The sequence below is a fragment of the Nestor notabilis genome, unplaced genomic scaffold (assembly GCF_000696875.1).
Source record: "Nestor notabilis isolate BGI_N333 unplaced genomic scaffold, ASM69687v1 scaffold27764, whole genome shotgun sequence".
In the NCBI taxonomy this organism is placed as follows: domain Eukaryota; kingdom Metazoa; phylum Chordata; class Aves; order Psittaciformes; family Psittacidae; genus Nestor; species Nestor notabilis.
Window position 1 is genome coordinate 567 of NW_009927349.1, and position 13,555 is coordinate 14,121.

The window sequence follows — 13,555 nt, forward strand, 5'->3', positions numbered from 1 at the left end:
GGCACTAGCGGAAGCTGTCTGATGTGATCACGTTCAAACTACTTTGGTCAAAGATAGTTCCACAGTTTTACTTACTACTGTAATTTTTTAAAATTATCATCTCTTGACATTTGACTTTTCCCACACAAAACCTGTATCTAATGTTTGTTCAGAATATGGCCTTCTCTTCAAGAAAATACATGAACAGCTTCTGAAAACAGCATAATTTGAAGCTGTGTGGCCTTGTTTCTCTCCACGAAGGCTAAAAAGCAAACTTGCTTTTAAAAATTAAGTTATCCAAAGAAATGTGTAGCACTACAGAAATATTACCATAAACGCCTAAAAGCTGAGCACTGTTGAATTCTATCAAACTAATAATTTTGAGAAAAAGGACTGCAACAGCTTCATTTCTCAACCCTGGCTGCAATTAGGTGGCTCTGAGAAGCACTTGCCCTGCCCTCCATCCACTTTGAGGATCTGTGCAGAACGGGGAAAAAAGAGCAACTGTCATCACATAAGAAACTCAGGAATCAGAAGTTCTCAAAAGAATAATACTCTAAATATTCAAAAATAGCTTACCAAAATGAAGTAGATTCTGACATTTTGAGGTATCTGAAAGTTACACTGCTACCTGCTCCTGACAAAAGTCTGGAGTATTTAGAAATCATGCTCTTGAAGACTGTCAGCATTTTACAATTCTCACTGTCAGTTGGGTATGGCATTTTAAATAGAAATTGTATGAGGAGACATTTTTTAATTTTCATTGACTGGGGAGGGGGAAGGACGAAAGACAGACATGCATAGAGAACAGGGGCCCTGCGCTTCCCTCCACCTCCATCAAGAAAGAGAAGAAGTATCAGAGATTGGATCATTAAAAAGGATACCAAAAAAAAAAACATTAAAAAAATCTGCTTCTTTATAATTTGTCAGTTCATGCTGTATAAATTATACTGCCCTTCACCTACATTTCTCAAATTTGTTCTAAAACAGAATTGGTATTCTAGAATAGTATTTCTCTTGTATAACCGCCAGCTACTCATGCTAAAATCTTATACAAGAAAATGTACGGCACAGGTATGTTTACAGTTCCTACCTATTGAAATTCCACTAGAAAGGGTAGAGCTTTCTGCCTGCCCTCGGGATGGGACATGAGGCTCCATGACGCTGTCATCCAGTAGGTGCCTTGGTCCTGCATTGGGGAATGTTGCGCTTTTAAATTCAGTTGTATTCATTTTGTGTATGAAACTAGAAATGAAGAAGGATAAAATTGTTATGTTATCTTTGATACATTTCACAAGGTATTGCTTTAACATTATGAAGGGTTGCATGCAGTGTGTTCCAAATACCAATCTAAATCATCACTCCAGTCATAGACAAATGTGCATGAATTATGTTATCTATAGGGATTGCTAGGCTTAAAATTTCACAGCACTCATGGAGCAAAGAGAAAGTCAGGAGTACTTTAAAAGTTACTTTCAACATCCCAAGATATTTTCGTCCTTGTGTAACACATACATAATTGAAATTCCGAATTGCATTCTAGCTCATCAAGGTACCAATTAGAAATACACCTATATAGAAAAAAACCCTGAAGCCATTGCTGTACAAAGTTATATGTAATCTACAACAAAGGTCTCACCTTAAAAATACTGATAAAGCAATTATTTCAGTTTGAATTTGAAAGAATTATATTGCCATTGAGTTGCTGTAAGTGACAGTTTTGGCAATCATAAAGAGCCTATTCTGGCTAACTCATTGACTATTCTTACCATCATAACAAGCTGTGCAGTCTTATTTTGACTATTTCTCTTTGGCTGGGATACTACCATTACAGTTCTGAGCTTGCTATCTTGCCACAAATTGTTCTTTAAGCAAAGTACTGTGTACAAAGCATGCTACTTTTAAAAGTGCTGCTTTTGTATTGACATGCTACATCACAAAACTTAGGGGTTTCAGGTTAAATGAAATGCTGACTTGTATCCCAAACTGTGACATTTCCTATGTCCATGTGGTATCAGGTTCCTGGGCGAAGGGGGTGTTGGTGGTAGCAAGGCTCCTTCAGCTGCAACATTTTTCCGTCTACTCTGTGGAGACGCTCCAACTTCAGAGCCTGAGAACAAAAGAAGACGTTACTCCCAAGTAACTTTAGAATTACTGTCAGGATTACTTCTCAGAACATTGTGGAAGAGAAAAAACTTCCTAAGCTCAATTGGTAAGAGATAGCCTGTAATAAAACTTACTGATACATTGATAATTAAAAGCCCTGTACTTCATGTGTTTTGCACAGGATTAAAAATAAAAACGCTTATTTCAAATAGACCATCTAGTTACAAGTATTTTTTAAGTCCTAAAGGTTGTTGCATTAGCTATGTTGACATTAAACAGGTCCCACTGATTCTATGTTTTGAATCTCCTGCCTTCAACCACTTTCAGTATTGATAAAAAATAATGTACATTTTGGAAGCATTTTATACCATGGGAAGTTTAGATGAAGGCCCCTCTGTCTAGATACAACGAAGAATGAGTATTTAATAGGTTTCACCCCAAATGACACCAACAAGTTAGTGCCATAATATATACAAGAACCTAAAAAATTGACTCAGTTCCTTGAAAGAATTTCTTGACAGATCACCTTTAGGCATTTTATTACAAATACATAGTGTTTATACGTCACACTTCTTTATTAGCCTCAGGCAAATATTTTCCACGTTCGCAACTCAAATAATGCATTTGACAACCTGAAGTCTTCTCACATTTATTAAGCATTTACCTACTAAATCTTCTCTGGAAGCAGCAGAGTGTGGGGTGCTGGTCCCTGGTTCTATCTTTAATGAAAGTCTGCATTAAAGAAGCATTAAAAATTACTTTATCAGGAAACAAAAGCAAATAAAAGTAAGTTTTTGAAAAATTAGGCTTTTTAATTTACAATTGAAAGCTGCCTGCCTGTAATTGCAAGAAACATTATAAAGTTAATACAAACTTTGCATGGCTATCTTTAGCACACACGATTTCCAAATACTCCTTTTTTTGGTAGAAAAAACCCACCAAATAGTAACTGCAACAGGGCCCAGGATTAAAAAATAACCAAACCAGACAGACATGCACAGGCATAATGTAGTAAATGTGTCTATTACTTTGGTTCATATAGACCAGGACAGGCTTGCAGTATCATGCTGAAGAAGGATTGGACTCAAGAGCAAAACCTTGGCTACAGCACAGCCCCTGCAACCTTTTCTGCATCAAGGATTCCGACACAGCTGGCACAGCCAGTACAAGCAGCCAAACAGCCACCAGTTGCCATCTTCGCCCTCTTATGAACAAAAGCTCAATGCAAGCTGTTAAATAGGTGTGGCAAAATCACACTGTGGGAGGAGCAGGGGAAGAGGCCATTGCACTGAGTTAGCGCCAGCCTCCAGGGATAACAGCCACACCTACATGGCCCTGGAACCTCTAACAGACACATGAAAATCAGCGATTATACCACTACTCTAGCATAAGAACTGGGAAGAATAAAAAGTGTACAACTGCTCCCCCCACCTGACTAAAATATTTATACTTAATAGAAAAAATTTAAATATGAAGTGTAGGAAGTGCTCTAGAGTGCTGGAACAAGCTTTTCGTCTTTACTGGTCTAAAAGCCAAAATCCTTGTTTTGCATTTTGGAAAAATCTATTATCAACTTGACTGCATCCATAATTCAAGCTTTTTCTTAAACAGGCACTTTTAATGCCATTTCCAACAGCACCACAAAGAGGACAGAGTCCAGGAGCAGAGAACTCCTGGAAGATAAGCACATCTTGTTCACACAGTTCACACAAGCAGAATCTTTGAAATCAGTGAGCTGGGAAAAGCATCTACTTAACTTTGGGGAGAAAAAGTTTGAAGTCTGACAGCTCCTCTCCCTCCCAAAAATCAGGATACAGAACATTTCAGCAAAAAGGTAAAGCTGGATTCTTGCATAGGCACATGCAGAGAAAAATTTACAAATCTTAGAAGGGAAGCTAAGAGTCTGAGCCCTTGTTAACTGTTCTTTGACAGAAACTAAAAGGTCACCATTTGCTGCCTTTTTGTAAATTCAAGTTAGGGCTATTAAATGCTAAAGTGTATCTGCTCCTCTAGAGTGCAGAACCCTCCCACCATTTGAATGTAGCTACACAAGCAACCAATTCAACACAACTGAGGTGACAAACTTCCTGGGCAGGCAGGATGGGAATGGGTGGGGAACCTCTTCAAGCAGATCAGCCAATGAACAAGAACTTTCTTCATATGCAACAGATTTGCTTTAGGTTTTTTCCTACCCTCAGGGCTTGTTCCTGTCTCTTGCCAGAGATTTACATCCCCCAGTTTTGCTGGATGCCAAATCAGTTAATGCAGTAATAATCTGCTAATTAAGGTAGTAGAAACCTCTCTTTTGGGTGGTATGCTGGAAGGAATGGGGTGGGGACACAGATGGACGATAACTCACCTCTCAAAAATCAAGTGCTTGCATTTTACTAACACTGTATAATCTAATCAAGGAGAAAAATATAAAATTAAAGCAAAATAAAAAAATCAAGAATAAAAAAATGAAAGTGAAAGCCTTAAGTCACCCTCAGTAACAACTTGGGACTGGACACACAGATGACTTTATTCTGATGAGAAATGACACAAGCTATCTCCAATCATGGGATCCATCTTACTGACTGGAAAGTGTTACATGTGAGCTGGAAGTATGCAGTCTTCATTAGTGCACACTGAAAGAGATCTGCAGATCAAATCCACAGAGCAAACAGACCTGAAAGCCAGGGCTTGGTGCAGTCAGGCATAGAAAAGGAAGGAGATATGCCATCCAGCATGCTGAAAATTGTCTTGAGCACAGGACCCTGCTGTAACCTCACTACTTGCAACTGGTGCATCTGAGATATGCAATCCCCTGGTACAAGCGCAATGTTAAAAACGACAGGCTTTGTGTTACAAAAGATATTCTATGATAAGCTACAGTCAGTTACAGCATTTCATACTTACTTGTAATTGTCATCTTCTACAAACTTTTGTAGCTCTTCTATATATTGAACTGAGTTCAGGTATTTTTGAACATGAGGCAACAGAGGAATATCTGGGGAATGTACGACATTAATTATCACTGTACCATTCACTGGTAAGCACAGTTATTTTCCAGAAACTATTTAAACAGAATCACATCTCTTGCCTTCTTATGTGAGATGGAGATATGAGCTACAGTACCCACTGATGTTGCAATTTTTGTCTTTCACAGCAATTCTCATGCATTGAGCTGACATCCATACAGCCAGTTATGTATCTCCCTTAAGCTGCTCCACTTATGACAGCACATGTCAGGGAAAAGTGAGAGCGTGCCCCTGGCCGAACTAAAGGCCCAAACCTGGAAACTGAAGGGTTGTATCTGAGGACTCTTTCACAGTCCACATTATCATTATATTGAGCTTTTAGTGAATCCACAGTCCTGTGCTAATTCATATTCCACCATCACAAATACACTCTTACTAAAAAAGGATTGTGAGGAGACCACCTTTGAAGGAAAAATACATTATCTGATCTATGAACAGAACTATAAATGTCAAAAGACAAGATGAACATATTTTATTATCTCCAGTAAAAGTACTACTCCAAAAGCAATCCTACTATTTTCAGAATTCACAGTCATAGTATCGTGAAACACAGGGATACAAGTTAGTAACATACTTGTAAAACTATGGTTAAGAACAACATATTCCACATTTTCATCAGAAAATATATACTGCAACAATGTGTGTGATGTAAGAGAAGGGTAATTTTATTCTGTCCCCTCACACTGATGCTCTGTCATAACCAGCAATACCAGAATAAACTTAGACTTTTGGGCTGAGAGGGTGAGGAAGAGTATTAATGGCACTCAAATGGGTTGGGCCTTACTTACATTGCATTACAGAAACCAAACATTAAAGCTTTTAAAGTTGTTCTCTTTAATACTGCAATATTTACACACTCACCATATTCACACGACTGCTGTAAGTCTGAGATAATTCGAAGAATGTTGTTCATTAAATTTGTTCTCTGTTCACTTTCCAAAATGCTCCCTGTCGATGGGTAGGCAGAGTCAATGTATGTTAAGTCTGACAGGTAAATACCTGAATAAGACAAGAATGAAAAGCTTTAGTGTCTCACATTTAGCAGAAAAAAGCCTCACCAACAATATTTTGAAGAACTGTTGCTTTCACTGACGAATGCTCATGCAGGTTGACAACAGCACTGCTTCAGAACAGCGTTCTTTATTTATCTGGAAAATCATTTTGAGAAGATCTCCGAGAGCCTTCAGACCTCAAACAGTAACAATGCTTGGACCTCCAGGAAAGTGCATCACCATGCCACCCATGTCTGGGATTGAATTTGCATTCTCCTCAGTCACTTAATCCTTAGTTTTTTCAACCTTATCTGAGCTGTATTTGCAAATACCGAGGGTGTAAGTACAGCTAGGTTTCTGTATGCAAGCTTTCATTCTCTGTATGACTAATCACAGTGGGAGGCAGAAAGGATTCTTTCTTCCTGCATCACACTAGGCATGTGCTAGCTGACTTTGTCTGTAACAGTGTCATTATTTGTAAATCTAAAATTAGAAGGCCATGATCAACTATTCGTGAAGCAGATCTTCTGCCATATAACCATTTAATTATTCCCTTTACAAATATAAAGCATACTAAACACAACGTTAAAATACATGATCAAAATTACTAATGATTTTAGGAACTCTACTACTTCATTCCTCCAATTCAGCAATTAATAACAGGAGGAAAATTCATATTACCTAAAATCCTTCAAGCTCAATAGAAACTCAAACTCAACTTGTAGCAATACGCAAGAAGTTAACTAGGCAAAAAGAGCACTCATTGAAATGCGGTACAAATCCCGCAGCTCTAAAGATGCCATAGCCTTATAGGTAAGTCTCTTCAAGTCTTCTACATGCTTTCTTCCCTACCACCATTGTAACCTTACTACTGTTTCAATCCCTTGATCATGTAGAAAGGAAACTCCTCCTCCTTACATACTAATGCAGTAGTTAAACTAGTTATTTCAAATCCAAACGCAACTCCATTTCTTGAAATTCACCCAAAGACCAATTATTTTTGTCTCAGCTAAATGAAACATACCCTGACCAACTCTGTTATTCAAAGGAATTGCTCTTCATCCTCTGCATCTTCCACAAGACATCCAAATAAAAAGAAATATGCAAACTTAAATAACATTTTTAAGAAACTTACTTCAGTAACAGAGAATTTCTAAAATTATATTCTGCTTCACCTCTCAGCCTTGTATAACCAAAATCATAACAAGAAGTTTAGCTTTACAGGTGGAAGACTATTAATACAACCTCACAAGAACTGCAGTTGTGTTTGTATAGCACCTAAGCAGTACAGTTCCCAAATGTGAGTTGGGAAACTCTGGGCATCACTCCAAAATCAACACATACACACGCGTGTGCACACACACAGAAACAAATTAAAATACTTGTGGTTGAAAGGTGACATACAAAAAAGTGAATAAAAAGGTATTACACATGACCTGATATACAACTACATTTCTCATTTCTTCTGTTCTGCTAGAATAAGTTTATTAAAAAATAGAAAAAATAGTCAGAAACATCATATAGTCATATTTGATTGCTATGCTACCTAGAATGCATAAGCTGTCCCAAACCTAATTCTCATGTCCAAACAGACCTTAAAAAACCCAAATCTACTCAAATCTTCCATAGGAAGTAAATCATGCTTACTAATTTTAATTAAGGAAATCTACTGTGAGGAGGCAGCTGCAATATTATGCAGGATTTTATAAACCAATGTATTTGTAGGATAATCTTTCTCAATAACTTGCTCAATTAAGCACTGATTTTTGTTCTGTTAGCTACATTAAGTACTCTCCTGTAGAGAGCTGTTGCCTAAATTTATTTGATACATTTCTGTGAAGTCCAAAGTAATTTTGAAAGCATATTAGGATAATTCTCTTCCAAATGTGATTTTCACATCCTTTGAAAAGAAATCAAAAATATCAGTGAACGCAAACAAAACACGCTTAAGTGCTGGCTGACTATTGACAGAACCCAGCATTCCTCACAGAGCCTAATCTCTGTGGCTTTTGCTACTTTTAACACCAGTCAGATGTTATCAAATATTCTGATACCTACCCAAAATCATCACACACAGTTTTAACATTTTCCATATGTACAGAGACTTCATGCATTTAACAACTGGAACTGTTTCTTATTAAGTGAACATCAAGAATTGAATGCGACATTCTGTTGAACATTCTTCTAGACTATAAATGGTTCATTTTTCCTGTTGTATCCAGCCAGGCTGCCCCTTTTATTCCCAGCAACACAAATAGAGTTTTATCAGCCTGAAAGAATCTTTCTTCTAAATGAAGCCCAGTACTGTAATAACTTGAAAGGCATCTTTAGGCAGTGTAGTAAAAATGTTTGATTTGTAATTGCCAGCTGAACTCTTGCACAGTCTGTTGCCATATGGTACCCTCCCTTCTACTGGCAAACAATCTTTCCTTGTTCCTAACTTCTCAGCCTCCCTACCCCCTCCTCTTCTGGAGGGTATGGATAGGAAATCCGAAGGAGGAGTTTCTTCTGCTCTCAGTGTGTTCGTGGTGACATCATATGTGGGCTGAACGTCTAAGTTGAGTGTGTGTTTGTTTAAAAAAAACACTGTCCAGGAGTGATGTATATGGAATCTGGGTCAGCTGTAGCTGGTTAGTGCACTTCTGCATGTGAGAGTAAAATACTGCAGTTTCAAAAAACCCTTCTCTCTCTCTCGTCTGGAATAACACATACTGGAACATTACTTTTTCCTTTTTTTTTTTTTTTTAATTATTAGTTAGCTTGGTTACTGTATGGAGAAACTCAATTCCTCAGTACAGCCTGGATCTAACAGAGGAAGACAAAAGCAGTTTTCAACTCCAACTGCAGATTAACAATCCACAGCATCGGGTAATATAGGAAGAAAAAGCAACTTGGCCTCTGGGTTTTCCATCTACCACAGAAGCAAAACAGCTGGAAGCCTTTTTTTCTTGGTAAGTTTTAAAGTTATTCTTACTTGCAAGTTTAATTTTGAGCTGTCTGTGAATTCTACATACATCTCCCTCAACATGCAACTGTGTGAAGAAACAAATCTTTCTCAGCCTGAGAGAAGTCTGACAACTAAAATATAAACCTCACTTTTGTGGCATTTGGTAGCCTTTGGAAACTTGGAAAGAATTAAAAAGGACTCTGCATAAGAGCAGAGACTAATCATTCCAGTTTTAAGAAAGAACAAACTGCAGTTGTTTAGCTGTAAAAAACTCCCATAGATTTTGATACCTAATATTACAGAAAATTAGTACTACCCTATTCTTTGCTAAGCATGTAATTTGGGTATTGTGAACGTATTAATGTGAAATTCTAATCCTACCAGAAAGCAAAAGCCAAAAATCCTATTGATTTCAGGGAAGCTGGATTTCACCCAACACCAGAGCATAGACCTAGCATTACTAGAACTAGAAAATGGATACCTCAGTAAAGCCACTGTAAGAAGTCTCAAGTAAATCAATGCACATCTGTAAGTAGCAAGCATTGCATATCATTTCCACTAAATTTTTATTTATGGTACTTCTGAGCAGTAGAAGTAGTCAGAGTTGTACAACCAATCAAGAAAGCAGTCATATGTTGATTCAGAATATAATCAAACTTGTAACAGAAACAATCATGCAGCTGAAAATCCAGAAACATTGCTGCAGCAGGCACAGGCACTAATCCCTTCCTTTAACATTTTGTCGAACCATGGTGAAGTTAATTATACCTCAGTTGAACGGCAATTTGTTTCTAAATAAAGATTCACTTCTTAAACATGAAATTCAACATAAAAGGCAACACTATATTAAGTGGGAAATAGAGGGTTTTGTTACAGTTCTTGTTACAGAGGGTAAGGGGAGAAAAGGTAAAGGATGCCGTTGCACATCAAAGATTAAAACAAAAATATTGTTTACAAACAGAAGACAAAAGTACAGACAAAAACCCCTGAGAACTGCTAATACTTAATCTTCTATTTTTTGCCTTTCTTCATGCTGACTTGGAAATTAAAATATGGTAAATAATCCGGAACAATGGAAAAGAATTTAAGTTACAGATTTGTATTAACAAACTCTCAGAAATGTCTGACACATCAAGCGAGAATGAAGGGGTGGTACTAAAAGAAGAGAAAAAGTGTTACAGAAAGCAAATTTAACTAAGATTTAGTAGCTATGTCTGAAACAGTCTTGACAAACAAGAAAGAGGTATCCTTTCCAAGTTCTTGAGCCCTTTTTCTTACTATCTTTTTCTGCTTCTTTACATATCAAAGAGATCAATCTAAACAACAACAACAACAAAAAAAAAAATCCCATTTGAAGCCTACATAGTATGCCTTGGACACCAGTCTCCATTCATGATTAGCCAAGGTTTTGATTTATGCTGCTCAGAACAATTCCCAAATCTTTGACAAATGAAAACAGCTGAGTAAATAATTTTAAAGCAATAAACTGGCTGCATGCAAAGTTTTAACTCTCTCTCCTTTCCTGTCTTGTAACTTTAGTTTGAATTTTGAAACACTTATCTTAAAACAAGTAACACAATACTAATATTATGCTGTTGCCGTAAGAATGACCTAAAGTATGATGTAAAAATATGCCATTTTTTATGCCAAGTTTTACAGGAATTTACTTCAAAGAATGGAAATTCTGAACCTTTAAACTTTTGCCAGTAACTACATTGTTTTATCAGGTCTTAATTATTGTTTTAGTGGGCTTCATTTGTTTTTTCATAACATGCCCTATTAGTCTGGTCTGTAAAATTTATACACCAATGAATTAAGTAAAAATTTCCTGTAACAAACACTGCTAGATGCTTAATGTCCCCAGTATGATTTACAAAGAATCCTGAAGCCCCTAAATAACATTTCTGGATACAAAAATGCAACACTCTACTGTACCTGCCTGTTAAAATGGTGCAAACACATACAATAGCTGCACACAAATGTAAAGGAACCCTTACATAAAAAAAGACCTTCACCAAAAAACTGGGAATGTTAAGGTTTTTTTCTATGTTTTCAGAATATCTAGTATGGCAAGATTCACAAATCTCTTTTACAGAGAATTTCTAAGCATATATCATTTTAAAATGTGACATTTTTAATAACTACTTCAAAAGCCCCTGAAGATGTTTAGCTTGCCTTTCCTAGAAGGAATCAGATTCTGTAAATCTCAGAGAAGCAAAATTCTGTGACTCAATACATCATGTATCTAACAAAAACCAAGAACATATTATTCCTGGATCCCAGTCAATACAATAGAAAGTAACCCTGTTATTTCAGCAGAGGTAGAGTGACTTGCTGGAAAAACACTTGTTTATATAGGGAAAAGTAACTTACTGAAGTACATGGTGTATCAAAAATCCATGTGAACGTTTCTCCTACAATAAGGAGAATGTACTTCTTGAACTCCTAATGTTAAGGACTCAGTTACTTCTATTAAGAACCCAGTTTTAAGCTGAGTCCACAAAAATCTCCACTTATTCTAAGTAGAGTTTAGGAAACATAGACGGTTCTATTGATTTTAGCTGCTTAGACATTTAAAAGAAAATGAAGTATGCCCAACATCAGTAACAGAGCTTTCAGATTAATTGGTACCATGTTCAGAGGATCTTCCTCAATATTTATCTACTTTCTTTTTCTGTTTGCTTCTCCTCCTGCTTTACATGTTCATAAATGCAGGTTTATAAAGGAGGGCACTGTTGGTATTTATCGTTTGACCATATTCTTTTAATAAATGTTCTGAATAATGAGACAATAATATATACAAAGATATGCTTTCCATACAAAGGGAATCTTATACTCACATTTACTTGCAGCACTTCCATTACATTCAGTTATAACAACTTATACTGCCCTGTCTTTGTCAGTTCTGGAAGACCAGATTCTAATTTGTTTTGTGAGTCTCCAAATTCTACATTTTGCTGAATGCCAAGAGTCCAGCAGTACAATAAAGAACAAATAGTTTGCTGTGTAGAAAGTAAAAACCTGCCAAATATATACTAGCTTCCACACTCTCTCATCCCTGCAACCCAAATAAATAAGGGATACAATATGTTTGGGGGTAACACAGCCCATGTTATAGCAGTTTTTGGTGAAAGATAAGATTAGTAGTTACTAGTCTATTTCGCTATTTAAAATTGGAATTTTGTTCCTTTAAACACTTTTAAAAGTAATAAAGACTGATTATGGAAACAAGGCTGGTCATTTTCCCCTCCTTTTTTGTTTGTTTGTTATGGGGTTTGTTGGGTTGTTGGTTTATTTTTGTGTGTTTTCATAGGGATCAGTCTGGAAGAAGAAAGAAATCAGAAGAAAAGGAATGGTATTAAAATATAAAATGTAAAATGGTATTGAAGCCATGTCTACAGCTCTAAGTATTTCTGACAAGATGCTGAAGTTTGCGTAGCTATGACTAGTTGCACATTTCCTCCTGCACAAGCAATAAAAGATCAGCATGCCAGAACAGACATAACGCAACTTCTACAGAAATCTGAGACCTAAAACTGGGTAACAGAAACACAACCGAACCAAGTCTATTCTAATTTTAAAACCATGACAGTTCATAAAGAGTTAAATAATGTATTTTAAAGCCATAGTATCTATAACCACAATCTCCCTTGCTTATTTTCCCAGGACTGCACTCAGGTATTTCAGTGGCCCCACTCACTACAAGCAACTCCAGATTTGCAGGAAGGGCTTGAGACTGTGGTTCTGTCTAAACTTATCCTTGAGTCTCAACCACTTTAACTTGTTATAGTTATGACGCTACCTAAACACATAAACCTGGCCATATGTGACATAATGCATTGGATTAAAACACCTTATACTATTCCCCAACTCTAATATTTCTCACTTTTAGGTCTTACATATTAGGCTACCATTCTGTAATGTTTTGGATAAACAGTTTGTATTTTTTTAAGCTGCTTGCCCAGAACATCAGGAAATTTTTTGAACAGTATTTTCATTTCCTTCTAAGCTGATTAAAACTCCAGGTAAATATCTTCCTCAGAACCTATTCTTGTACAACAAGTTAGGCAGTAAGCTGCTCAAACACACCAAACAGCACCATAAGATGTTTCATTTTTTTAACATCAAAATTTCCATGAAAGCATACATGTTCCCTTACCAGAAGGCCTCAGAAGGCCCTTACCTACGGCCTCAGAAGGAACCCATCCCTGCTTATCTGAATGTCTCAGTTTCAGACATTTAAATTATTTCAAATTTCTAGGGCATAATCTTATGCCACTGTTGCATTTGGTCATGCTATGTTAAACCTTTTCAGTAATTTTATGGTCTGACAGCACACATATAGACACAAAACTCCCAATTTTAAGACAAAAGTGTAAAAGTTCAAAATGAACACACAAAATATTAAAAGAAATACACAAAGCAGACTGCAGCAGAATACATGACCAGAAAGTGGGCAGCATTGCAAAATGTTTCATTTAGTTTTAATGTATTTATATATAAGTATAATT

The 13,555-nt window shown here is 36.6% G+C and overlaps 2 protein-coding genes across 2 annotated transcripts in view; one reads left to right on the forward strand and one right to left on the reverse strand.

Moving 5' to 3' along the window:
• Positions 1–1,072: 1,072 nt before the first annotated feature.
• The window catches only part of LOC104405342 (ras-specific guanine nucleotide-releasing factor RalGPS1), a gene marked incomplete at both ends in the record, with an annotated part of 30,827 nt that continues 18,344 nt past the window's right edge, over positions 1,073–13,555 (reverse strand). Inside the window, 5 exons of the mRNA XM_010014022.1 lie at positions 1,073–1,224; positions 1,954–2,089; positions 2,750–2,817; positions 4,984–5,074; positions 5,967–6,104. Of these exons, the coding sequence (XP_010012324.1) occupies positions 1,073–1,224; positions 1,954–2,089; positions 2,750–2,817; positions 4,984–5,074; positions 5,967–6,104 (585 nt within the window). The remainder of the gene's footprint in view (positions 1,225–1,953; positions 2,090–2,749; positions 2,818–4,983; positions 5,075–5,966; positions 6,105–13,555) is intronic.
• Positions 8,699–13,555, forward strand: part of ANGPTL1 (angiopoietin-like 1) — a 17,098-nt gene continuing 12,241 nt past the window's right edge. Inside the window, exon 1 of the mRNA XM_010014021.1 lies at positions 8,699–9,048. The gene's annotated coding sequence lies outside the window, so the exon portion shown is untranslated. The remainder of the gene's footprint in view (positions 9,049–13,555) is intronic.